The sequence below is a fragment of the Sarcophilus harrisii genome, chromosome 5 (assembly GCF_902635505.1).
Source record: "Sarcophilus harrisii chromosome 5, mSarHar1.11, whole genome shotgun sequence".
In the NCBI taxonomy this organism is placed as follows: domain Eukaryota; kingdom Metazoa; phylum Chordata; class Mammalia; order Dasyuromorphia; family Dasyuridae; genus Sarcophilus; species Sarcophilus harrisii.
This window is the reverse complement of record NC_045430.1, coordinates 122,399,585-122,426,865: the sequence shown is the minus strand read 5'-3', so window position 1 is coordinate 122,426,865 and position 27,281 is coordinate 122,399,585. Positions and strand designations below refer to the sequence as shown.

The window sequence follows — 27,281 nt, the reverse complement described above, 5'->3', positions numbered from 1 at the left end:
GGTTTCCTCTCCCAGTCCGCAGGCCCGCCCCCCAGCAGTCAGCACGGCTGCCCCGCTCCTCCAGTGGCCCGCAGCGCTCGCGTGATGCTCCTTGCATCAGCTACCAGCTGAGCCACCGAGGAGTGGGGAGGCGGGCGGGAGCCGGAGCCCTACAAGTCACGAGACGCTCCCTGGGCCCCAGCTGTACAATCAAATTCAAAGCCGGGCCAGCCTAAATCAGGCCCAGGGGAGGGGAAAAGTGCGAGCAAGCGGCGGCAGCGGCGGCGGCACTGGCTGGGCACACCGCGCTCCGGCTACCCCGCACCCGCCCACCAGCCCCGGCAGAGGCAGGGCCCGCTTCTGCAACTTGCGAGAGATCCAGCTCTCCGGGTTTTCCTCTGCCCTCGCTTTCCTGAATGAGCCGGCGGACTGGGCACGCCCGTGAAGCCCCCTTCCCAGATCGCAAAGCACGTGGAGAGAGCTAGCTTTAACCCCCACCCCCTCTGTCCCCCGGCTACCTCCCCTCCTCCCACAGGAATTTCCTCCGCCCTCTCGCAACCTACACACGCTCGGACAGTGGAGAGGCCCGGCTCTCACCGAGGAATGAGGGCCCGGGCGGTGTCAGGTTGCACCAATCCTCTCCGCCCCCTCCATAACCCCCTATGGAAAAGGGGAGGAGCAGCTCTGCCCCGATGCTGCTACGAACCAAACTCCAGCCGCTTCCCCGCGAGCGAGGCCCCCCGACTCCCCACTTCCTCAGTCCAGCTAGCCAAGCACGCCTCCTCTCCATCCTTGCCAAGTACCCAGGACCAAAGCTATCCGATGGCTCGGGGAGTCAGAAAGGAACGTGACCACCTGCCTCTCCGAAACCAGGGGAACCCCTCCCCCCAAACCCTCCGGCAACGCCTTCCACGATCCAACTCCCCACCCGCAACAGATCCCGGGACCACCCGAGCGGCCCGCCTTCACAAAAGCGCTTCTCCCTTCGCAGCTACACAATAGCTCTTTCGGAAGGATTCACGTTCAAACGAACCAAGACACAAAGGCTCGAGCAAAGGCGAGAGTTCCTCCCATCCCCCTGGGGGCTAGAATTCCCGCACCTCGGTACCTACATCTTGGCAACGAAGGACGGTGATCGATAGGAATCCATATCTTTTGCATCCGACTCTGAGTCAACTCCAAGGGCATCTTCACTGCGAGGTTTCGGGGCTGTATCGCCCTTTCCTTGCCCAAACTCACTAAATTTGCAAATGAAATTTGGAATCAAAAGACCTCCCGAGACAAAGCGAGAGGTGAGGAAGGAAGGGAAACGATGCGTACGGTAGGTATAATAGTACGACCTTTAAAAAGCAACCAAAAAAAAAAAGCCTAGCAAAAAAAAAAACAAATGAAACCAAGCCTTGCAACGTGAAGCAAAGGCTCTGAAGCCGAGCTTTCTTCCCAGTTCTCGGCTTAAAATGGCAACGATGAGTTACGGGACTACCCTGTGGCTCCGGTGACGGATGCTACAAGGCTTCTCGAGGCTCCCAGACGACTGCGAGCAAACCAGCTGTCCCCACCCGACCTTTCTGCCCGAAGAAGCCCGCTTGCAAGCGAGCTCTCAATGCCAAAGGCTGTCGGCTTTCAGGTCCCTCCTTTTCGATTCTCTCTCTGCTAATGTACAGAAGCCTCGCCGACTGAGGCTATTTCTAAGACTTGACGACGCCGGCCGGCATCCACGCCCACCGACCGCCCCTGGGCGGAGAGAACATTCTTTCAGTACTGGCTAGGGAGGAGAGAAAAAAAGGATAATGAAGGAGGGAGGAGTGTGTTCAGCTGCTGCCCCCTCCCGGCTGCCCAGTTACTCTCCAGGCCTGTTTCACATCCATTCACAGTTTTATTAAATAGAAAATAAAATAAAGTGTCCCATAAGAGCATTCCTACCGCAACTGCTATCGGAAAGGTACACAATCTACCCATCTCTTTTTGTCAGTTCTCATTTACTCCCCAAATAGCAACTGACATCTCTCATTTTCCTAGCCTATCAGTAACTAAGATTAGTAGGGAGAGGCTTTAGCAGTTTAAATAGATTGATTTCAATAATGTGAGTCATGGATGGGAGAATATAGGATGAAATAGATCATCTCCTTGCGGAGGGTTGGAGGTGTTTTTTATATTACGCCAAAATGTGATGATTTAAGGGGAACACGAAAAGAAATCACTCCTCTTCCCCACATACTCCGTCCCCCAAGAAACCATTTAATTACTTTCCTGCCAAACTCTGGGGCTCTATTTTGAGTTTTTTATTCCGCACGTTACCTACGCCCCGCACCAGAAATCCTCTTGGGAAGGTACCAGACTAAAGCAAATCACTAAGATCCTCAATCCTATCTTCCTATTCCTTATCCCTTTCGCTTCCTGGATTCTAGCCTCTGGGAAAGTACCCTCCCGGACCTGTCACAATGACACTGGAATCTTGGCAAAGAATTCACAAAATAGATTAGGGGGGCGGTTACTGAGCAGATAGGAAAGTGACAAGATTACTCTAAATGTATTAATGAAACAAGAATTAGGAACACAGCATTGGCATTTCGTGTCACATGAAATTAATTCGTTACCATTATACTGATAAACTTAATTTCAAATGTTATCAATACTTTTCATAATTTTATATAAAATTTCAAAAAAAATGGATATATCGACGTGGATGTAAAGTGAAACAACCCGATATCCAACAAAACTGCTTAGATCAATCAAATAGGGAGGGTAAAGAATCATAGAAACTGCTTTACGAAACTGAAATTTCAGACAGAGGTATCCTCTGCTGCTTCCACACGTCTGACACGTCCCGCATGCCTCCCTAGGCTTGCCAGTTTCTCTCCAGCGCCCCATCTGCCGCTGGAGGCATCACCCGGTCCAGATGCTTTTCTAGCGCCTGCTCCGCCAGGCTTTACTTCCTTATATCCCTCCTCCCCGAGCTCCCCACTTTCCTCTCTGAAAGTAGAAGCCACCTGGGTGGCTAGCCACTGAACCTCTTCTCCAATCGCTGTACCCCGTTCTGCCAACTACACACCTATCTGACATTCGCAAGTCTCCCAAGGTTTCTCCTCTATATTGCTTTGCTGACCGCAGACTAGGTTGTTTTTTTTTGTGGTGGTTTGCTTTTTTTTTTTTAATAGCCGCAGCTGTACAGAAATCTGTATCCAAAATTACACTTGTTTTTAATGCATTTCAAATAATACTGCTGAATTTACCCCGGGACCTTAGTGGAAAGTCCCACTTCAAAGGAGACTGATTGGGGAAGGGTGCAGAGGAAAACACAAAGGAAGCTTTTATATTTTATTGAATTAGATAATTTGCAGGGAGTGGGATGGGGTGGGGATTATTGATTGAGAGGATGAGGGATTTAATTGCCTCTGAATAGCTCAAAGTAGATGTAAAGTAGCTACAGAAGTACTTTATCTGAGTAGCCTCAGAACAGCTAAAACTAGATGACTTGGAGTAAACAAGATCTGAGTTCAAATCGTATTTACTGGCTGTGGGTTGCTGGCCAAGTCATTTAAGCTCTCTGCCTCAGTTTCCTTATCTGTAACTCCATTATGCTATGATCTCCATAATTACAGAAGAGGAAACAGACCAACAAAAGTAAAATGACTTTCCTAACATCACCTCATTAGATTCATGGCAGAATCAGGTCCAGAGCAAGTTCATAGCACTAACGTTAAAAGGGACCTCCAAAGGTCATCTAAGTACAATCTCATTTTTTATCTAAGAAAACTGAGTAGAAAGTGATTTCCCCGAAAAAGCCGCTAGGTGGTGTACTGGTTAGTTGGCCTGAAGTCAGAAGAATTGAAATCTAAACCTACCTTGGTTATGTGACCCTAAACAAGTTACATAACCTGTCCGCCTCACTTTCCTAACTGTAAAATTGAGGATACAGCATTGTTTTATCAAGTCAAATGATGTTTGTAAGTCTCATGGCACATAGTAGGCACTACATTTGTGTTTCTTCCCTTCTAGATTATGCAGGGAAAAAGAGATAGAATATGAACCCAGAGCTTTTGACTCAGAAAAACAATGCTCTTTCCACTATATGATCTAGCCCCTGCTGTTACTACAACTGTGTTAAAAATTAATTTTGTGTGAAATCTAGCCATACTGAAATTATTCTTTATGTAATTTGCTAGTGTCTCAGGGAAAATTAACCAATGATATTCCTCTTCCATATGAACTTTTTAAACATAAAGATGAAAGATAAAATTAAAGTGTATGATGTCTTTTTTTCCTACAAATTTGAACAGCACTACAACAGAAGATACATCAACACAACTAGCTATAATAATCAGTAAGTGCACAGAAATTGGTAAAATAAAATGCACATGTATGTCTAGGGTGGAGGCAAAGGGATCTTTATGTAAAAAAAGGTTAAGTGGAGGGAGAATGGGGAAAATCAAGGTCTCTCCCGGCTCTTAATCTATGACCTTATGTCTATCCTGAAGACATACAGAGGCAATGTGAATGACATTACAAGGCAGGGCGGATAAAAAGGAGTAGCTTCTGGGAATTATTGAGGATTGAAACCAAGTCTATGAATAAATATTTTGACCATTATCTAAAATATGAAAATAGAGAAAGGTGAGAATACAGTTCGAAAAATGTATAAGGAGACTTTTTGCAACAGTCCAAAAAGATGGTAATGAAGGTCTGAACTAGTACTGGCAATGGCAATAGAATATAAGGGGATGTAAGCAACGGTACTAGGCTGAGAAACAATTCATCTAGATTCTCCAATGTGCTCCCTACCTATAAAACTCCCTGTCTAGAATTATTATTGTTATTATTACTAGTTATTATTAGCATGTATTTTTCATAAATTTAATAATTAGCAAAAACAACATTCTAATAATATAATTTTTATACCTTAAGAGAATCTCTGAGATCATTTAATTCATTTCTCATCTTATGATGGGGAAGAGGAGTCATATTTATAGAATTGGAAGCAAACTTAGAGGAACCTCCTAAAATTGTAGATGAAGAAACTGAAATCCAAATTGATTAAATGCCTTAGAGGCCAAGGTCAAGTAAGTGCTAAGCCTAAAATCCAGGTGCCCTGGGTTTCCAGAGCTAGGATTTTTCTCACTAAACCTCATTGGTTTGCCCAAAATCATATAGTAAATTAGTAAAAGTTCAGGCTTTCTAAATCCCAACCTAGTTCTCTTTTCAGAATATTATGCCTGGGCAAATCTAGGGAAATGGGAGTGAATTGAACTCCTACCCCATTACAAATATCTTCCCTCTTTCAACATCTAAATGATTTTTACCCAATTCTCATTTGGAAAGAAAGAAAGGAAGGAAGGAAGAGAGGGAGGGAGGGAGGGAGAGAGGGAGGGAGGAAGGAAAGAGGAAGAAAAGAAACAAAAAAGAAAAGAAAAGAAAAGAAACAGAAATATACAGAATCTAAATGCCACACAGTTAGGAAGTAACAAATCAACGGTCCTCATCAGTACAACCCATAGGACCATAGGGTTTACAACTGAAGGAATCTTAGAAGTCATATGGTTCAACAGGTCTCATATGTATTGAAGTCACAGAACTGGGAAATATAAAGAGGTTCATTGACTCCAATGGATTACTGGAACATCATCCTACTATCGAAAGATTTTCCTACCTCAAATCCATTCTTCACAAAGCCACTGGGGTAATTTTCCTTATGCACAGGCCTGACCATATTGCAGCATTATTTAAAATCCACTGTTAGCTCCATATTGTCCACTAGAGTGGCTTGGTAGAAAGATTATTAGACTCTACTATTTACAATTATATTATCTTGGGCAAGTCATTTTTCTCTCTAGGCCTCAGTTTCTTTATCCATAAAATAAATGTATTATTCTAGACAGCCCATTAGTTCTCAAAGTATGGTCTGAGGAACTTTGAGGTTCCTGAAAATCTTTGCACATTATCCTTTCAGTAAAAAATATTTTCATAATAATACTAAGATAACAAAACTATTTTCATCATAATATTAAGACACTATTTGCTAATTAAAATACTTTTTCTTTTCCAACAATATATCTGTATGAGGCTGAAACTTCTCCATAAATTCCGATCAAAACACTATATTGAAACAAACTGAATGTAAAAGATAAGAGGATCCAATTGTCTTCTATTGTTAGACAATAAAAGTATTTACAAAAATATATAAAACAATGACATTCCACACTCCTGGGAATTTGGGAAAAGTTATTTTTTCTTAAATATGTTATTTATTATTAGCATGTAATGGGTTTGGTTTTTTTATTATTTTGATGATGCCAAAAATCTTATCAGTTATAATTTCAATACTATTATCTATTTTAATAGATAATTAAATCTATTTTAATTTAATTTTGTTAAAAATTCTTTGAGATCCTCTATAATTTTTAAGAGTAAAAAGAGAGTTCTAGGACCAAAAATCACTGACCCAAACAATCTCTAAGATCCCTTTACAGCTTTTTACCATAAAGTCCACACTCACGTTAGGCATACACATCATTCCATAGTATAGCTCTTAACTTCTCTTTCTAGTCAGCTTTATTTCATATTATTCACTTTCATAGAGTCTATGTTTTAGTTAGAAGGATTCTCTAAATGCCTTTTTCTATCTCTCTGAATTTGCCTACAATGTCTGTATTCTAGATTCTTGGAGTGCCCTTCCTCTTTCTGTCTCTCCCTGTTGAAACCTGTCCATTATTTAAAGTCCAGCTCAATTTCCAATTCCTCTGGGAAGAATTCTGCAGCCAACTAACAATAATCAATATCTTTGTACCTGTCTTTTATCATGTTCTAGATCGGATGACAGTTATTGGTGGATTTTATCCACCTTATGAGGTTGTTGGCTTTTAGACAGTGATCAGCTAAGCACAGTAGCTAGAGTATTATACCAGGAGTCAGATAGACAAGTTCAAATTCTTAGCTCGAATACCTTTCTTATACCAGGCAAATCAACCTTCTGTGCCTCAGTTTTCCCTGTAAAACAGAATTAAGAAGAGTACTGATCTCAGAGAGTATTTGTGAGGGACAAAAGAAACAGCATATTTAAGACACCCTGCAGACCATAAAGTGCTGTCATACTGGATATTATTCTTTTTCATATTAGTATTTCTCTCAGCATCCTGCACAGTCCCTTGCTTGTTTAAGAAAATTGACAAAAGATTGCAGAATGTTAGTTTTTAAATGTCTTATTACTCATGATATGATAGCTTCATATTATTAGAAATTCATATTAAAAGAAATTAGAATCCAATTAACAGAAACCTGTTCTATGTTTATTAAGAAATAAAAGGGAGGGAATAGGATATGGATGGAGATATGTATAAATTAATGGCAATATCATTAGCTGACAGTTTGTCATATTTAGTATAAGTATACACTTAGAGTGAGGCTTCTTATTAAAGATGGTAGGTAAATAGTAAAGTAAATAGAGCACTGGGCTTGGAATCAGGACCTTGGGCAAGCTACTTAACCATGTTTGATCAGTTTCCTCATCTGTCAAATGAGTTGAAGAAGTTAATAGCAAATCACTCCAGTATCTTTGCCAAGAAAATCTCAAATAAGTCAGACATGATTAAAACAAATTTTAAAACCCTCATATTTCAAGTAATCTTAATAGTTTCACAGATCTAGTTAGGTCATCATGGCTTTTTATCTCCTAAAAGAGATGACAAAGGGCTTATTTCAGAAATGCTAACTCTGCCATTTTCTTCTTGGATTATATTCATGTTATAATCCTTCAATCTCTGGTTAATTTGCAGGGTATGTTTAAGACATTAGTCCATTTTGTGAAGGTTAGTTTGGTTAAAACTTGTAATCCCTACTTAAACAGACACGTGCAAAGTAAATAATGAGTGGTGAGACATTATCAAGATTTTTGCATTTTTTCCTTCAGATGTGACCAGCCATTTGACACAGAGATTACAGGAGGTATCAGAATTGATTTATATATTAAACGAGTAATTTATTTATTATTTTGATTTTTTAAAATAGATACATGTAGAAATTCTACTATTTTCTTCCTTCACTCCAATGGATCATCTTGTGGTACTCTCCCCCGATTCCTCTTCAAACATATCCTTTGGAGACCACTCTTCTAGAGGAACAAAGTGATTATTTAAGATATAAATATTCCTTGGTAGGTACATCTGATGGATCATCTTTCCAATTAGAATGGAAATTTAATTTTATGTAAAATTTATGTAAAAACAGAAACACTGGAAGAAACATTGGATTTGGGATCCAATCAACAGGGTTTGAAATTCTAGTTCTGCTATTTATTATCTATGTGACTTTGGACAGTGAACTTAATTTCTCAATTGTCCATCTATAAAATAAGTGGTTGGATTAAATAGCTGTAATTTTTTCTTTTGGCAGCATGGCATAGGAGATATAGTCTTGGACTTGCAATCAGGAAGACCAGGATACAAAGCCCACTTCTGATGCCTATTATCAGCATGGACTTCCACAATCTTTCACTTCTCAGTATCCTCCTCATCTGTAAAATTAGAGGGTTATACTAAATGGTCTCTAAAATCCCTTATACTTTTAAATTTATGGCCATATCAACAGTCTGTGGATGTGATTTCAAAGTTGCCTGGGCAGTGAGTCTGAAAAACAAATCAATTTAGGAAATGCCCTGTGCTTTTAAGTCAATATTTAACCCACGCAGGATGTCTTAAAAGTTTCAGACAGACCAGAGGAAAGAATTTTTTAATAGTAATATTGAGAAACTTTTAAACTCATATACCACTTTTTCCACAAATAAGGTAAAGGTAGTAGTTGCACAATTAATCCCTAACTTAAAAACAAGGACAAGGTATCATTTATAGCTCACAACATATGTTCTATATATGTACTTAAAGATCATTTAAGTATTTACAGTTCTTCCTAGTACAGACAAACCATAAGCAACCTATAAATGCCATTCCTGCAAATAGTTTAGAGGTTTGGAAAACTGTCAACATTAAGTCCCAAAAGAAAAATCAACAGGCTTCACAGAGTGCACAAAAAAAGGACCACACAAAGTGGCTAAGATAAAAGGGAAATTTGGAAAAGGCAGGGAGCAGATGTCAGATGTTTATGGAGACAGAAATGATGACAAGGGGTCAGCAAACAGTCTGTTGATAAACTGAAAAACTATATTTTGGGGGAAGAAAATGTAGGCACTTTGTTTACATGAATTATGAAAGAAATTAGAATCCAATGAACAGAAGCCTGTTCTATATTTATTAAGAAATAAAAGGGAGGGAATAGGATATGGGTGGAGATATGTATAAATTAATGGCAATATAATTTATATATATATATTTCTTCATATATGTTCTCTCTTGAAGTGGAAATTTATTGTTTCATATCTTGAATCTTACATTCTTTTGTATACATGACAATTTTTTCCTTTTCTATTTTGTATTTAAGTTTTAAATAAATAAAAACATTTAAAAAAGAAAAAGAAATACTCAGAACACTGTTTTTAATCTTTTTCTGTAACTGATTCCTTGGGCAATCTGGACATCCTCTCAGAATGTTTTAAAATGACTAAAGGAAATGCCAAATTTTTAGTTAGAATTCCGTGAAAATAAAAACAATTATTTTTTCCATTCAATTCCACAGATCCTATAGAAAAAATGAGGGTTTTATGAACCAGGAACAGCTGACAGTAGGCAACAAAAAAGTAGAGGCTCTGGGCAAATCTGCACAGTGACCTGGGTTTTTTGTGGTGGTGGTGGTGGTGGTACTTGTTGCTTTAAAGCTACTAGTAAATGTTGTATCTATAAAAACCAAGCTGATAAGGATCCATACATCTTCTGCCCAATGGCCACTAGACAGCCTAAGTTTTCATGATAACAGCACCAAGTGAGTATCTATCCATCAAGGTTCTGCTTATCTACAGTACCAGGTGCCCATGCCCTGTATAAAGATCATGGGTTCAGTGTCTCTAGAGAAAAAGGTACCTGTGACCAGAAGAACTTTGTCCTTCTGAAGCAGCTGCTTTGGGTGGGAATTATGCTTCAGCTGCAAATGTGATGATGGTCAGTTAATTTTATTTCTCTGTTTTGTGGCTGGTGAATATGTTCCCGCTCATTAAATCCCTTCAACTTAATACAAAGCTTCACTTTCTCCTCTGGAACCATCTGGGTCCAGTGCCCTGCTATAGATCAGGCCTGAAGATGGCTTGAATATAGTGGGAGACCCTGGCCTTTAAGTCAAGGTCTTTAACAGTTTTCAGTTTGAGGCAACCACCCAATTCATGATTAACTCAAGGTAAAAAGAAAAGAGGCAAAGAACAAGCTTTTTGACCTAGTCAAAAAAAAAAAAAAAAAAAAAAAAAGCAATATGGGAGGGGAAGGTCCTCAGGGATTTTGGCCAAAACTACAGTGAGGCAATCTGGGGCAAGACAAAGACCAAGTGGGCTTGGCCTGGCGCCTTTTATTTGCTAATCAATGAGAGTAAAAATGATTTAGGTTTAAGGCATGGCTCTTAAAAAGGAAATCTAGCTTGAAATCCCAAGAGAAGGAAAAATGGAGGGAGAAAGAGGAGAAAGAGAGGGAGGAAGGGAGGGAGGAAGAAAGGGAAAGAGGGAGGAAGGGAGGGAGGAAGGGAGGGAGGGAGGAAGGGAGGCAGGAAGGGAGGAAGGAAGTCAAGAGTTTAATAATCTATTGTTTCCTTTGTATGTTTCAATTCAAACTATCCATGTTATAAACATATAACCTGAAGATGTTAGCCAATGTGACAGGTAATTGTAAGGTTTGTAAATAAAGCAGTGTATGCTAAAGTCCTGATGACCCTCAAGCCAGCTATCTTAACTCTCCTTACACCTGAATCTTTTTATCAAGATTTTCATTAGTATCAACTATCAACTGAAAATGAATTTGTGTATCTAAATTAAAGTTCTTATCTAAGCCTCTTCCTTCATTTTTGAATATTAACCTCAACAAAAAAAATGTGAAAATAATCATTAGTATTTGTTGATGCTTAACTTCACAATAGGACAAAGACAAAAATGGGAACTGTGATTTCTTTGGTATAGAGTAGAGGTGACAAACCCTTGGCTTCCCAGTAGAGCCAGAACCAAATTTAAATGTAATTGGAAAATATTTAATAAAATAAATAAAAACACAATAGAACATAACTAATGTTAACATATGCTTTTAAAAGTCAATATGCAGCCTGGAGAGATCTTTATGAATATTTTATACCCTCAATTTCTGAGTTTGATAAGAGTACCATAGAGAATCCCACTTACTTCTAGATGCTTAAAGAAAGGGTGTCCAACTCAAATAGAAATGACTCCCTGCAGTACACATAACTGACTTAGAAACCTACAAATCAACATTATTGTATTGTATTGTATTTTTTTTTTATTTTGAGCAGCGTTTCTCAATTACATTTTAATTTAGTTTTGTGGGACCCTTTATGATTCAGTCCCAAATCAACAAAGCCTAAATCTTGTGTGAAAAAAAAAAAAAAGCAAAAAACAAAAACAAAGAAAATCTTCATAATTTGAGCCAAACTTTTCTCTCAAGTTTTTTTTCAAACTGTCATATCCTGGGCTGTGGGTCAGGACCTTCCTTTTCAGGGATGGTAGGAAAGTCCCTTGGTAGTAGAGATTCTTCTTACTAGAAGTCACTCTGAGGGAAAAAATTTCAGATGACTCAGTCATGAGCTGGGAAGGGTAAACATTCTACTGGGCTCCACAGGGAGATGTGGGGAGGTAGTTGGACAAAGGAGAAAAGGAGAGGGAGGGGAAAAGGAAGATACAGAAAGAGTTAGATGCAGAGGGGAGAATGGAGGAGGGGAAAGGGAAAAGGGAATGGCAGAGAGAATTTGTTAAGTCTTTACTATATAGTCAACTGCATGTTGAATGGTGTTAGGGATGCAACTACAAGCCCAGTACACACACACAAATACCAGACATTTCCTACCCTCAAGAGTTTATATTCTAAATTTTTTTTTTAAAGTAAAATCTATTCAAAAAAGGATTTTAGAAAATAAGGACTAACCAATTAGCAAGATGTAGAAAAAACCAAAAAGTGTCCTAGGAGGCTGCTTCTGATCCAGGTAAGGTGAAAGTTTCCCTTTTAGAACTGGGGACCCAGGTGTGGAGGCCAAGGATGCAGGTAGTATATAGTTTTTTAACTACTTGTAATGTATAGGTCTAGGTTCAGGGCAAATAAACTAGAAAGGTAGATGAGAGAGACTTTAATTTTTTTTCCTATTCCAGCTAAATCAGATGCTTCTATTGTTCATCCTTAAATACTGTCACAACAAAACAGCCCCAAGTTAGAACCCTATGATAGCTGATTTAATATAAGCTCTGTTAATACTTCATCTGCTCCCAGCTCATCAGGATGTAAACAAACCTTCAATCAGTGGATTAGAGAACAATCAGGAGATATCTTTTCATTAGGGCCAAATAATTATTTGATCTACCAAACTTACCCAGATAAGGTGATTTAGCCCTTCCTCCAGACAGAAATGAATTCCTCTATTCCTCTACCAGTTCCCAAACAAAATAATGATTTACATACATATATATATATTTAAAGAAATAATGATCTCAGAGGAGAATGACTACTATTCTCTTGGATCCAACTATTTAGAGGGGAAAAAAAAGGAAAGTTGGTTGAATCGTTCTTGTATAAATCTTTTTTAATGACAAAAGCTGAAATATACAGTTGTTAATAGAAAGTAAAAATCACAGACAATCCATGGATAAAAGGACCCCAAAAAGTGACCCAAAGTCTATCAAATTCTCTCAGAAGACACATCATCTGATGCCCTATGCCCCAGTTCTGTTCTTTCATCTGAGTCAGCAGCTGTCCTGTTGAGCTTCTTGTTTTAAAAGGACATCTTTATGTTCTCATAAAGTGCTCAGTTTCACATTCCTGATCTAACCTCAAAAGAGGCTAATCATCTGAATTGATTGTTACCATCCCCACCCTGCTCTCTATCTTATTAGCCACCAGAAATACGACTTTTTTTTTTACTTCTGTGGCACATTTTTGCTGCTTTTCTGATAAAGTAGTCAGTATTCTGCTCTCCCAAACTTGTTAATAGATTGATTTAGGACCAAAGAGAAGAGAATGAGGAACAAGAAAGTCTGCCTACAACTAGGGGATAACTTTTATGTGTTCCCAATACCTTTGCTGCCTGCAAACTCATACAACCCAAATCTGTACCGGATTCAAACCTATGGGAACAATGAAGCTCACATTGAGTCTTTCTTGGAAGCTGGCTATGAAACAGTGTGCTCAGGACAAAATGAAAAAAGAAACTCTAGGCTCCAGTTTCAGTATCCTGCTATGGCAAGCTTTTGCCATTGTCTTTTTCTGCCCTAGTGAGAAGGGGAAAGGGCAAGAAAAGGACCTACTTGTCAGTTTTCTGAGAGTTGTTCTCAGATGGGCAAGAGCAGAAGTACCCATGCTCTCCTGAGAAGTATCATAGGTTTTCGAGAACTCCCAGAGAAGCTAATGGTCCTCTGATTTTTGTGTTCATGTAGTCTAAAGGGAAAATCAACTATCAATAAGCAAGATGGTGTGACCTGGGATCAAGGACTGACTCCTAGCTAATTAGGTGACCTTAAATGGATTATTTCACTTCTCTGATCAACCATTTCTTTGATACTGGTATAAGATACAGGGGCTGGATATTTTCCTTGGAAAAATGATCCAAGGAAAACAGCAAGCAATTTGCAAAAGAAACACAAAAATAACCATTGCAGGGCAGGAAAGGATTTGTACCCTAATCATCAGAGAAAATAGGAAAATTAAAACAAATTCTGAGCATAACACAAATTGGGGGAAATGGATTCATGGACTTCAGGTTAAGAATCTCATTCCTAAAGGATGATATTTAAAAAGAGAAAAAAAACACAATTTAAAGGAATATAATCCACTTATTGAGCACACAGGGAGAATAGGATTTTGTAATTTCTACTGTATTTTCCTCTGGAACATACGGACACACCTACTGACATCTAGTTGAAAAAATTTAGTTGTCTTATTTGGTATCATAGAATAAAGAAGATTCATTGGCTAGTCACCGAGTAGATGAGGCTTAAGAAGATGGTGTCAATCTTCTGAGGTGCCAGGGCACTTGTCCACACCCTCCAAAGGAAAATATAACAAAGGCTGACTCATTAAAGGCTCCTCTGAACAACATGTACAAAAATATTCATAGCTGTTTTATTTGTAACAGCAATCAACTCTCTATCAGTAAAAATCAGGGAATGGCTGGATATACAATGGTGTCTCAATATTATAATAGAATACTGTTGTGTAAGAAAAAAAGGCAAATGTGGAAAATGCAGACATACTAAATGATGCAAAGGGAGGATAACAGAATTAGAATAACATCCACCTTAACAATGACTCTATAAAGATAGTATCAAGAAACAGGTGATGTCAGACTAACTTTATTTCCTTTTTCACATGACTACTTAGCTAATAAATCAGAAGAATGTCACTGACATAATTTGTCTAGGCTTTAGCCAACTTTATTGTTTGTTTGTTTGTTTTTTAATGAGGCATTTCATAGCATTCTTGTGGAAGATATGTAAAAATATAAATGAAAAAGTGATACATTTGAGTGGATTCAGAAATGACATCCAGGTTCAAAACAGCAGTCACTAACAGTGCATGTATGGCAGAAAATTTCCAGTGCTGTACTCCAGAGATCTACAGCTGGCCCTATGCATTATTCACTTTTTTTAAAAATTAAATGATTCAACTCAGATATGCCATGCTAATCAAATTTTCAGACACAAAGCTGAGAAGAATGTCTAACACAAAGAATCATAGAATCAGGATCCAAAAAGATCTTGAAAGATGAGAACATTGGGCTAAATCCAATATGATAAAATTCAGTAGGGAGAAAAATGTAAATTTTTATACTTGGCTACAAAAAAATCAACTTCAGTACTACAAGATGAAGAATGTATTGGGAGATAGTAGTTCTGAAAAAGAGCTGGAGGTTTTAGTAGAATGCAAGCTTAATGTGAGTCAGTAGTATATTATATGGCAGCCAAAAAAAAAAAAGATAATCTGTTTCTATTATTTGTCCATTTAACAAAGCTTTTCCTCAAACAAGATCCTACATGAACATATTCGTTATAAACTAGACAAGAGGCAATAGTGTTAATTCTTCAACAATAAGCTAAGAAGTATAATCAAGGAAAGCATTGAGATATGCTTACTATATTAGATTTAACATATATTGGACTACTTGCCATCTGGGGGAGGGAACAGCCCTGAAGTCAGGAGAACCTGAGTTCAAACCTGGCCTCAGATACTTAACATTTCCCAGCTTTGTGACCCTGGGCAAGTCACTTAATTCTAATTGCCTCAGGGGAAAAAAAATGAACTGGAGAAGAAAATGACAAAACACTCCAGTAACCTTGCCCAAAAAAATCCAAATGGGATTACATAGAGACATGACTGAAAAAAAATTAGACTAAACAACAACAAATAAGTGCATATTTCTAAAATAAGATACTTATATGTAAAATATATAATACATAGATATCTACAATATATAAAATATAAGACATGCTATATTTGTAATCCATATATGTATTAATATATATACCTATGTGTGTGTATATATATATATATATATATATATATATATATATATATATATATATATATAATTTGTGTGTGTGTGTATGTGTGTATATAATCAGAAGAAGGCTTCCAGTGGGTTAGGTGTGTAAATATTCTACCTAACAGTAGTAATCTGAAGCAGTGGAATAAATATACATATTGAAGTGATTAGAGGTCTTGTGGTATAGTATTTGCTTATATAAAAATAAAGGTAATAAAAATAGGACAGAATGGAAACTAGATTCCTTGATAGCAAACTGTAAGCTTTAGTGTCAAAAATCCTAATGTTTAGAAAAGTTAATAAAGAGGAGCAGTTTGGGGAAGTCAGGTTGAGATGCCATTGCTATCCCCTGACAGAAAAAGTGTATCTGCTGTAATTTTTCATAGACACAGATACAAAATAAGTAGAAAGAACTACCAACAGAAAAGAGACCAAGTACCAAGAAATCAAGCATCAGCTGGTATAAACCAAGCAGAGGCTCATTCAGGCTTTGGGAGCTCCCAATCCCCTCTCAATATGAGGTGCAAAGGTGCCCACACTCACTGGCACAGGAGATCAGAAGCAGAAAAGGGATTTTTCCAGGGACATCAGCACTGGGTCAGAGAGCAGCTAAGCTCTACGATGGTCGTGCAATACTGAGAAGTCAGGCATTTGCTGGCTGGAATCCCTGGGGCAGCTTAGGCTGCTGGATAGAACACTACCAACTTGGCCAACAGTCACCATGAGCAAAGGACTGGAGAAGCAGAAGCAGGCCAGTAACCCACTTGGACATGTGTCCTCTCTCCAAAGTCATGAGTGACCTAGACTATGTATGGGGAAGCCAATTGTAGGAAGGAGATGGATGACCTAGGCTTAGAGTCTAATCTAAAGTATAAACTGTAAAGCTTTATAGATTAACTATACCTAAATCTGCCTGACTTCATGCAGTTCAAAAAGGGAAAAAAGTGGAATTGTTCTAATCCCAGCCTGGCACTTAACTATGACCCTACCCGAATAACCTCTCTGAACTAAACTTATCTATAAAAAAAAAAGAGACAGATGATCTCTGAAGCAGTAGAGTCTACTGGAGAACCTCCTGGATTTAGTCAGATTCAAACAATAACCTGATATAATAAATTCCTAGAGCCTCAGTTTCCTCATCTGTAATACAATGTAAATAATATTTCTACCACATAGCTCATAGAATTGTTGTGAGGTAATTTATTTCATTGTATATAGGCTCAAATGGATGTACCTAGTAAGTGCTTCATCTTTGTATCTGTCTCTAAGGATTAACAGTAAGCCTTGCTTACACTTAGTAAGGGCTTAATAAATGCTTGTGATTTGATTAATCAATCATTAAAACTCTTAAAAACTTTAGTTGTTGGGGCAACTGGGTGGGGCAGTGGGTAGAGCACCAGCCCTTAAGTCAGGAGGATCTGAATTCAAATCTAGTCTCAGACACTTAACACTGCCTAGCTGTGTGACCCTGGGCAAGTCACTTAACCCCAATTGCCTCAGGGAAAAAAAAAGAAAAGAAAACCCAAAACACTTTGTCATTTAGTAGCATTGCTAGGAATAGTAGTCACATTGATATTATTTCATTATACTCTGAAATTTGTTTTATTTAAATTTATATATTATATATATATTAAATTTAAATTAAATCAATTATACTTGATTTTGAATGACCCCACATGAATATGAAAAGGACTTAGATAAATTGCATTCAGTTATACAGCCTCCCAAAGGGTACTACATAACACTGACAAGAACCTGTATCTGTCAAGAATAGTGTTGTTTGTTTTTTAAATAGTTTTACTGACATATTGTATTTTTACAATCACCTGCATTTCACAATCTTTTTCCCCTTCTCCTTCAGGGAGTTAACTCATATAACAAAAAATTTGAAAGAGGGGGGGCAGGGAAAAGGCAAGGGGGAAAGATGAGGAAAGTGCAATAAAACTAGTCAAAATGTTGAAAAAGTTTGACATGTTACATAATGTTCCAAATTCATAGTCTTCTACTGCTGCAGTGAAACAAAAGGAGGCATCTTCTCGGTCATTACAATTTTTCAGCATTCATTTCAATGATGTTGTTCTTTCCATTTCTATCACTGTAATAATTTTATATATTTTCCTAGTTCTGCATATTTACATTATAACAGTTCATATATGTCTTCCTCATGCTTCTTTCTCTTAATCCTGTTTATTATTTACTATGGAATAGTAACATTTCATTATCATTACCCCAAAAATGCTACTAAAAACATTTTGCTTTATATGAAAATCTCTGTCATTGATCTTGTTGGGATATACTTCATAGTCAAATTTGAATCAAAGGGAATGAATATGTTGTCACTTCAGTTTTTTCATTTTTTGTTGTGTCTTTTTTAGTCGTGTCCAACTCTTTGTGGCTCCATTTAGGATTTTCTTGGCAAAAGATATTGGAATGGTTTTCCATTTCCTTCTTTAGCTCATTTTATAGATGAGGGAACTGAGGCAAACAAGGCTAAGTGAGTTGCAGAGGGTCACAGAGTGAGTTAGTATTTGAAACCAGATTAGAACTCAGGAAGACAAATCTTGTTGACCCCAAGTCTGGCAACTTTATCCACTCTGCCAGATAGCTGCACAAGTCATTTTTTTATTCAACTTCAAAATGCCTCCTTGAGTAGTTACATCAGTTCACTATTCCACTAATAATGCATTAGTTGTGTTTCTCTTTCTACAACCCCAGTAGCATTGAGTATTACCATTTTTTGTCATTTTTGTCAGTTTGAGGGATGTGATGCAACCTTAAGGTTGTCTTAATTTGCATTTCTCTTACTACTGGCAATTTAAAAGATTCTTTTTTTATAAATAATTGGCAATTTTACGAGAACTCTCCTTTGACCTCTTAACTGCTGAGGAATGGCTTTTGCTCTTATAAGTTCTGTTAGTTGTCTATATATCTTGTAATTAGACTATTAATAGAGATATATAATTTAATGGTCACTTCCTAGTCCACCACTTTTTTCATATCCTATTCTCATTGTGTTTATGTAGAAGCTTCTTAAGTTCATTTCATCAAAATGATCTTTTTTATTTTTTGCAATTACCTCTACCCCTTATTTCATTCAGTAAAGTGTTAATCTTAGAGTCAAGACAATCTAAGTTCAAGTCCTGCCTCAGAAACTTACTAAGTTACTTAGAAGTTATTCAATCTCTTTCAGTCTCAGTTTTCTCATTTAAAGAAGGAGATTTGACTCATTAGTATCCAGGGTCCCATCCTCCTATCATCCAAATACATGAACACCACAGTTGCCCATCTCTAAATTGATGATTATATGATCTTTTATGGTTAAAAATTCACCCCATATATGTAGGAAAACGGAGACACTAAATTGTTGGTGGAGTTGTGAAATGATCCACCCATTCTGGGGAACAATCTGGAACTAGAACCAAAGAGTTATCAAACTGTGCCCCTCTTCGATGCAGCAGTGTTACTACTGGGCCTGTATCCCAAAAAGATCTTAAAGAAGGGAAAGGGACCCACATGTGCAAAAATGTTTGTGGCAGCCCTTTTTGTAGTGGCAAGAAACTGGAAACTGAGTGGATGCCCATCAGTTGGAGAATGGCTGAATAAGTTATGGTATATGAATGATATGGAAAATTATTGTTTTTTAAAAAATGATGAGCAGGATGATTTCAGAAATCATGGAAAGAATTACATGAATTGACGCTGAGTGAAAAAAGCAGAACCAAGAAAACATTGCAAACAGCAACAGCCAGAGTGTGCGTTTATCAACTATGACAAACTTCAGTTCAGTGACCCAAGGCAATCCTAATAAATTTTGGATGGAAAATGCCAACCACATTAAGAGAGAGAATTATGGAGACAATGTAAATCAACAAATGCTATGTTCACTTTTTTCTCTTAGGGTTTTTTTTTTTTCCCCTGATGGCTTTTCTATTTTGTTCTGATTTTTCTCTTCCAACATGATTCACAGGGAAATATGTAAGCAATTAATGTACATGTATAACTTCCCAAAAAAAAAAAAAAAAAAAAAAGTTGTTTTACATGTAATTGGGAAAAAGAAAAAAAGAAAAGAATTCATTCCCTAGCCATAATTGTTAAAGGTTCAAGACCAGCTTCTCAATTTTTCATTGTTATTGTTACTGTTATTATTTGTTTTTAGCAAGGCAATCAGGGCTAAATAACTTGTCCGGGTCACAAAGATACTATACAGTATCAAGTGTTTGAGGTCAAATTTGAACTCTGGTCTTCCTGACTCCAGAGCTACTGCACCACCTAGCTGCTCCGGCTTCTTTATTTTTTTATTAATTTCATTAAATATTTTCTAGTTCCAATTATCCAATGTATAAAAATTTTAAAATTTGTTTTTTTTAAATTTTGAGTTCCAAATTCTCTCCCTACCTCCTGCTCCTCTATTCCATAAAAAGGCAAAGCAATATGACAGTGATTATACATGAAGTCCTACAAAACACATTCTTCATACTAGCCATGCTGCAAAAGAAAGCACACACATAATACAAAAAAAAAAAAAAAGAAAAAGAAAGAAGGTTTAAAAAGCACACTTTAATCCGTACTCAGAGTTTATAGTATTGGACTAGTTTCTTAAGAGTTCCTTTAGAACCAGTGACAGAAAGGTCTGGTACAGAAATTTCTAATTGAGAAATACTTTTTTTATTGTTGATTTCCTATAATCCAGGCCATTCTACATCTCAGTTTTCTTACCCAATAAGACTACAACTTGCCATTTCCCGAGAGTCAGGGACAAAGACGACCTACTGGAAATTAATGGGTCAAGGTTATGGTGAGGACAGGGAAGTGTTAATTAATTCTGGTTTTTTTGAGTTCAAAATGTTACTGTCTGCTAAATATAGGAAAAGGCCTATCAATTGAGAAAGTGGGGAAGAGGCCCTATGTTGCAAGACTTGATTATGAGATAAATGTGACTGACATTCTGTGGTGTAATTTTCTGATGAACCACAAGAATTGACAAATGTCCTCTCTCTCTCTCTCTCTCTCTCTCTCTCTCTCTCTCTCTCTCTCTGTGTGTGTGAAAGTAGGGCAAAAATAACAAAAAAAAAAATCTAGTACTATTCACATATATTCCTAAAGAGAGGACTCTTTTTAAAGGAAAGCTCTAACAGAAAACAGTGTTATCCTTTCATTAAAAGAAAAAGTCTTTGAAAGGTCTAATGTGGCTACTTTAAAAAAAAAAAAAAAAAAAAAAAAAAAAAAAAAAAGCTGATGCAGTCTCAGGTTCTGCATTAACGGAAGTATTAGTGTCCAAATGATGGGAAATGAAATAGCTCTCATTCTCTTTGCTGATTCAGATCCTATTTAGAACATATTTTAATCTTTAAAATTAAAGTTAAAATTCTAAAAAATTAGAGTTCTTTCTTCTAGTAGAGGGGATGAACCATCAGGATGGTAGGCACTATGAAAAATATGTCATAAGAGGAATTTTACAAAGCTGGATATTGGGTAGAAAAGAGTAGAAGTTTTCTGTCTCCTGAAAATGTACATTCTCTCGATGCCTTTCTTCATGCTGTTCCCTAAATTTAGTTAAGATGCCTTGGCGGATTTTCCTCCCAATAGTGCTCTCAGTACTGCCTGAGACTTCAAAATTCATCTTAACTCCTACTTCCTCACTAAAGACTATGCTGATCCCTCCAACCAGCTTCTGTTCCTCTGACCCTCCTAACTGCTGCGTCAGTCTTTGTTATGGCATGAACATACTATATAACACAACATAATAAATGTATTCTAATTATTTGTATACTTGTCTTATTCCTCTTACTAGAATGTCATCACCCTGAAGAGAGAGGCTATAACTATTCTTCTTTGTGCCCCTAGAAGTGCCTAGGCAGCAACAAAATAAATATTTGTTTAATTATTTCAGAGAACAGATATGGGACAAATGGGAGGATGTTGCAGGGCAGCAAACCGAGGATGTGATCTTGGGGCTATTCAATAATTGACCGGAAAGCTAGTACTGCTGGGGACCTTAAAGATTTGGCCAACCCCCTCATTTTATAGATGAGAACTTTGAGGATGAAAGAAGCAAAGTGGATTAGTGGGAAAGAGTATTAAAATGGAAATCAAATTGCTTCATTTTAAATCTTAGTTTGGGGGCAAGTTATTTTATCTCTTAAGGTCCAAGATAATTTTTTCTGGTTTGGCTCTATTGCCACTATTTGTTTGAGGCAGCATTATATTACCAGCTAAAGCATGCTTAATTAGCTGAGCCATCAAATTTTAGTACTAGTGATTAATTGATTAGTGATAAAAGAATTTCTCGTTCATCTTTATTACCTCTCTTTATTTAAAATGAGCCCATCAAGTAACTAGTTATAACTCTGGTGTTAAAGATTAGTCTGTAAATTCCAGTTATATCCATAGTATTTGCTGGTCAGTTTATTATTTCACTTGATGAAGATCTTCCCTTTTTTCTTTTTTGATGGGTAAATCTTTGCCTTCCCCTTCCACACTGTCAAATTCCACTGTGCCCATCAGATTTCTGAAACGACTTGCTGCTGTGAGCCTACTGTTTTTTTGTATATCATGGGTGTTTACTTTTAGCATATAACAAACCAATTATTAATTTCAATAAGTATGATTGATATTAGTATCTATCAATAAATCCTTATAAAAAATTTTATGATACCAGTTTCTTCACCTATAACAAAGGGATTAAAATAAATTGCTTTTAAGTTCGCTTTCAAGCCTGTAATCTTATGATGATATCAATGGTCCAAGAAGCTAATTAAGGACAGTTCAGAAATTAAAACTCCTTAGACTACTAAGACTCTATCCATTACAGTAGTAGTAAGTTACATCACTGAATTATTCAGGCAGAAACTAAAAGTCTACCGGTGTAGAAGTTCTTTCAAGAAGAGAATTTCCAGAGGTCCCCTCCCCCCTCACCAAACACAGACTTTTACAAGGAGTTAATCAGATTTACCTTTAGGATTTCATCTCCTGTCACCTGCCTGCTGCACCCTAACATTCCTTTAACAAAAATAAAACCTTTAATTCCACAATAAAAAACAAAAAGACTTAGAAAACAAAAGCTAGAAGAAAATAAACTCTAAGTAATCTCCACTAAAATATAATCACTTAGTCATCAAATGCAAAGATAGTTATCACTCCCTTTCCTGTTTTTGGTGGGGGGAGGATGCTGTTGGGAAGGAAGACTTAAGAACAAAGGATCAACAATCCCTAAAAAAGGGGAGGAGGTGGGAGGAAGGAGGAGGAGGCATTGATGCTAAGGAAAAAATGAAAAGGGGAAAACAGAGTTTGGAAATGTTAAGCTCACTGTCATAGTGAAGCTTATGGTAGATGAATGATTTTCTTTGTGCTATTGCACTGATATCTACAAAATATTCACTAAAGAAAAGATCTACAATTCCCCTTTAAAGGAAATCCTAGATCAGGGAAATTAATATATTTCCAACAGACAGAAGTCAATTGATTTGTCTAGAGTCAAACAGTAAGGATAACCACAATGCCTCAATAGCTGCAAAACATTGAAAATATGAGTCATGAAGACCTGTGTTCAAATCCCGTCTCAGACACTGGCTGGGTGACCCTGAATATGTCACTTACTCACCATCTACCCCAGTTTCCTCATCTGTAAAATAGGATCATAATAGCACTTTCTCCTCCTCATCTCCCTCCTTGTGAGGATCAAATGAGATAATATCTGGAAGGTGTTTTGCAAACCTTAAATTGACAACAGACCATATGTACAATGTTATAATTTACAAAAACATTTTACACCATCATCATCATCACCACAGTTCACATTGGCTCAGAAAATTTTTCCACCATATTGGTGGATTCTTTGTGGAGAACTTCCAGAAAGATAAACAAGAATTACCCAAGAATGAGAAGGAATAAACACTCTGACAAAAGTGATGGAAGGAAGGAATAAATATTTATTAAATATTGTGCTAAGTGTTTTTACAAATATTATTTCATTTGATAAGCAATGTGGTCCAGTGAAAAATGTACCAAAACTGGAGTCAGGAGAGGCGTACTATAATTTTTTTCACTTAATAATATTTTATTTTTTCCAATTACATGTAAAGATAATTTTCAATATTCATTTTTGTATAAGATTTTGTGTTCTAAATATTTTCTCCCTCTCTCACTTACTTCTTTCTTCCCCAAGATAGCAAAAAAATCTCATATAGGTTTTACATGTACAATCACTTTAAACAAATTTCCATATTATTCATGTTTTTTGACTTAATAGTTCTTTGTTTTTTCCAATTACATATAAAGACAGTTTTCAACATTCATTTTTGTAAGATTTTGAGAGAGATGATTTTTGAATTCCACTTCTGATACAATCTGTAAAAACATGAACAATTCCCAACCTATCTGAAGCCTCAATGTCCTCACATTATTTAGGAATAATGGTTCCTTATTATTGTTCTATAAGAAGCCATCAGCAGGATGATTTCAGAGAGGCCTGGAGAAACTTAGATGAACTGATGTTAAGTGAAGTAAATAGAACCAGGAGATCATTGTACATGGCAACAGCAAGACCATACAAAGATCAAATTTGATGGACGTGGCTCTCTTCAACAATGAGATGATTCAAATCAATTCTAATGGTCTTGTGTTGGAGAGAGCCATATACACCCAGAGAGAAAATTGTGAGAACTGATTGTGCATCACAACATAAGATTTTTTCTCCTTTTGTTGTTTGCTTGCATTTTGTTTTCTTTCTCATTTTTCCATTTTCAATCTGATTTTTCTTGTGCAACATAATTGTGTGTGTGTGTGTGTATATATATATATATATATATTGGATTTAACATATTTTTTAATACATTTAACATATATTGGATTACTTGCCATCTAAGGGATGGAGTAAGGAGAAGAAAGGAAATTTTGTAACACAAGGTTTTGCAAGAAGTAATGTTGAAAATTATCCATGCATATGTTTTGAAAATAAAAAGGTTTAATAAAAAAAGGAATAATAATTCCTGAGATTTGTCATGAGGATCAAGAGAGATCATACATATAAAGTGATGTGTAAGGGAATTATATTTTATTACTTAGAATAAAATGATCTGGGATAATACCTCCAGCTGGCCACTTACTATCTGTGAGATTTTGTGCAACTTACTCCTTTGTAATTCTTAGTTGTCCTCATTTGTAAAAGAAAAAGAATTAGATTAGATAGATATTGAGTTTGAAAATCCTATAAACTCTTCTTTAGGGAGTATTTATTAATCTAGGTATTGCTCTATATCAGGTCACAAGCTATGGCATTTCAGCCAAGTATGAATGGAGTAGTATGGTATGCTGGATAAAAAGCTGGCATCCAAACTAGAACAAGACCAAGTTCCTCCTCAGACCTTCCTCAGAAGGGCTGGGGAACATGAGGTAAATCATTTTTAATTTTTCCACTCCCTAGGCAAAGTTACAAACGAGCCGCCAATCTTCATTGGTGGAAGTGTTTTCCGCTGGAAGTGCTTCCTATGTGGTGAGTAGTCCATGAGGAGAAAAGCAGCACACTTTGGAGGCCCACATCTACCCCAGTCTCCCCTTCTTACTTCCTTGCTGTTCCCTGATATTTAACATGAACCCTGGGCCAGTATCTGCCTGTCGCTCCCTCTCCGTTCCTAGCCAGTCAGTAACCTAACCTGAATCTGTCTCTTTTCACTATCTATCCAAAGACCACCCTAGTGCAGGTCTTCAGCTACCTTCCCTGGATTAGCAATCACTTTCCCTGCTTCTTATCCCATCCTCTCTCTAACGCATCCTCGCCACACCTGCCACACATTGGTTGGCTCATCTCTCTCCTAAGAAGCTTCCTCTTACTCTAGGATAAAATACAACTTATTAGCATCTTACTCTCTTCACCACCTTCCTAGGTTTGCTGCCTACAAACTCTCCTTTATGCAGCCAGACTATCGTTTGTGCTGTTCTCTTACTTGACATTCAGTCTCCCATAGCCTCCCCACCAACTCCATACCTTGGACGGACTCCTTCCTCACCTTTGTCTCATCCTTCTAGATTCAAAGTTCAAGTCAAGGAGCATCTTCCGCAGAAAGCTTATCTTGCATTCTCAAGTTACTTGTGCCCCTCTCTAAACTCTTTTATAGAACAATCATATTCCACAATATTCATATACTATAATTTATTCAGCCATTCTCCAACTGACGGGCATCCATTCAATTTCCAGTTTCTAGCCACTACTAAAAGGGCTGCCACAAACATTTTTGTACATGTGGGTCCTTTTCACTTTTTTATTATGTTTAGGATACAGACCCAGGAGTGAGACTGGTAGAGCAGAAGCTAGACACATTTTTATAGCTTTTGAGGATAATTTCTGCTGCTGCCTTTTTAAATAATATATTTCAGTGGAACATTTTTCTTCGGAGAGATTTGGGGACAGAGAAAGTGTCAGGGAATACATGATCATCCACTCTACCTCCTGGAAGGAAATGTGAAGATGTCAAGATGCCAGTTTATTTGGAAAGGGCTAGTAAAAACACTTCTAACCCCTTTAGTCTAATCCAATTAAAAACAAATGTATCAAAACAACAACAGCAACAGTAACAATCACAAAAACAACTTAAAATATCTACTGTTGATGCCCCAAGTTTTCTGCAATTACAGATAAATATAAATACCATCAAAGCAGTTCCTGCTTTGTAATGAAATAAAACGCCCCTTTCCATTAGCCTTATAAATTATCATATAAATCACATCATAATATATTACATGTGATTTATTATAAGTTATTTTACAGAAATCAAAAGATAAGGTCTTTTTATAAAATTTGTTCTGAAGGATTCCAGAATATAAACATAAAGCCCAATGTTCAGACTACTTTTCTTCCCACCAAGTTAAAGCTCAGATTTCAGATAAAGTAGGAACATGAGTAAAAGAAAAATCCCCTTAACTTGTGAGCCTTTCCCAACCCAAGTTACCTATACTCAACAACCAGTTTCCTGTAATAATGCCATGTCCCCAGTCCCATATCATAAGCACTTGTCCAAAGAAAGCAAGCTAAGAGAAACATCCAGGACACAGTTTCCTATTTCCAAACACTCATGCTTTTTTGGCTACATGACTTGGGGTGGCCCTAAGCCAGCAGCTCCAGTAAATCACTTAGGAATGGTAATCCTAACCCCTACAACTTGATCTAGGGCTGAATGTTCTCTGCTTTTATGATCTGTTGTTGGGAGGGTCATGGACCAGAGAACTTAGAATTGGGTTTATTATTAGAATTTTTTTTTTTCTAAGAACCAATAAACAACATAAAAAACCTAGATGCTAGATGACTTATTTGGCTGTTTGGGAGAGAGAGAAGGAACTGATCCAAGTTTTTCTAGTAAACATGATTACCACATACTAGGCCCTCTGCTAAATGCTTTACAATTATCTTATTTGATCCTCACAATAATCCACAAGGTAGGTGCTACAATTAGCTCCATTTTACAGTTCAGGAAACAAGGTAAATGTTTAAAGTACTTTGGTATTATTTTGTTGTCCATAAATCCAAGTGTTGCCAATACTACAATAAGATATCAATATGACACAGACTCAAGAGAATCTTCACTCTGGGAACACATCCTTATTTAGATGGTTTACATTTTTGCTACCCATTTTATAAGGCCAAGTTTTCCTCTGAGTCTCATTAAAGTTGTAGTAGTCTAGTTCAAACTTCTTAA

The 27,281-nt window shown here is 37.1% G+C and overlaps 1 protein-coding gene across 3 annotated transcripts in view; it reads right to left on the bottom strand.

The window, feature by feature from the left end:
- The window catches only part of PFKFB3 (6-phosphofructo-2-kinase/fructose-2,6-biphosphatase 3), an 86,962-nt gene that overhangs the window by 21,681 nt on the left and 38,000 nt on the right, over nucleotides 1-27,281 (bottom strand). The window contains exon 1 of one of the 3 annotated variants that reach the window (XM_012550865.3): nucleotides 1,092-1,724. The exons of 1 other annotated variant lie outside the window; for it this stretch is intronic. In XM_012550865.3, the coding sequence (XP_012406319.1) occupies nucleotides 1,092-1,167 (76 nt within the window). In that variant the 5' untranslated portion in view covers nucleotides 1,168-1,724. Of the gene's footprint in view, nucleotides 1-1,091; nucleotides 1,725-27,281 lie in introns of those variants that run through there. One more of the 3 variants, XM_003771410.4, reaches the window with a different exon arrangement.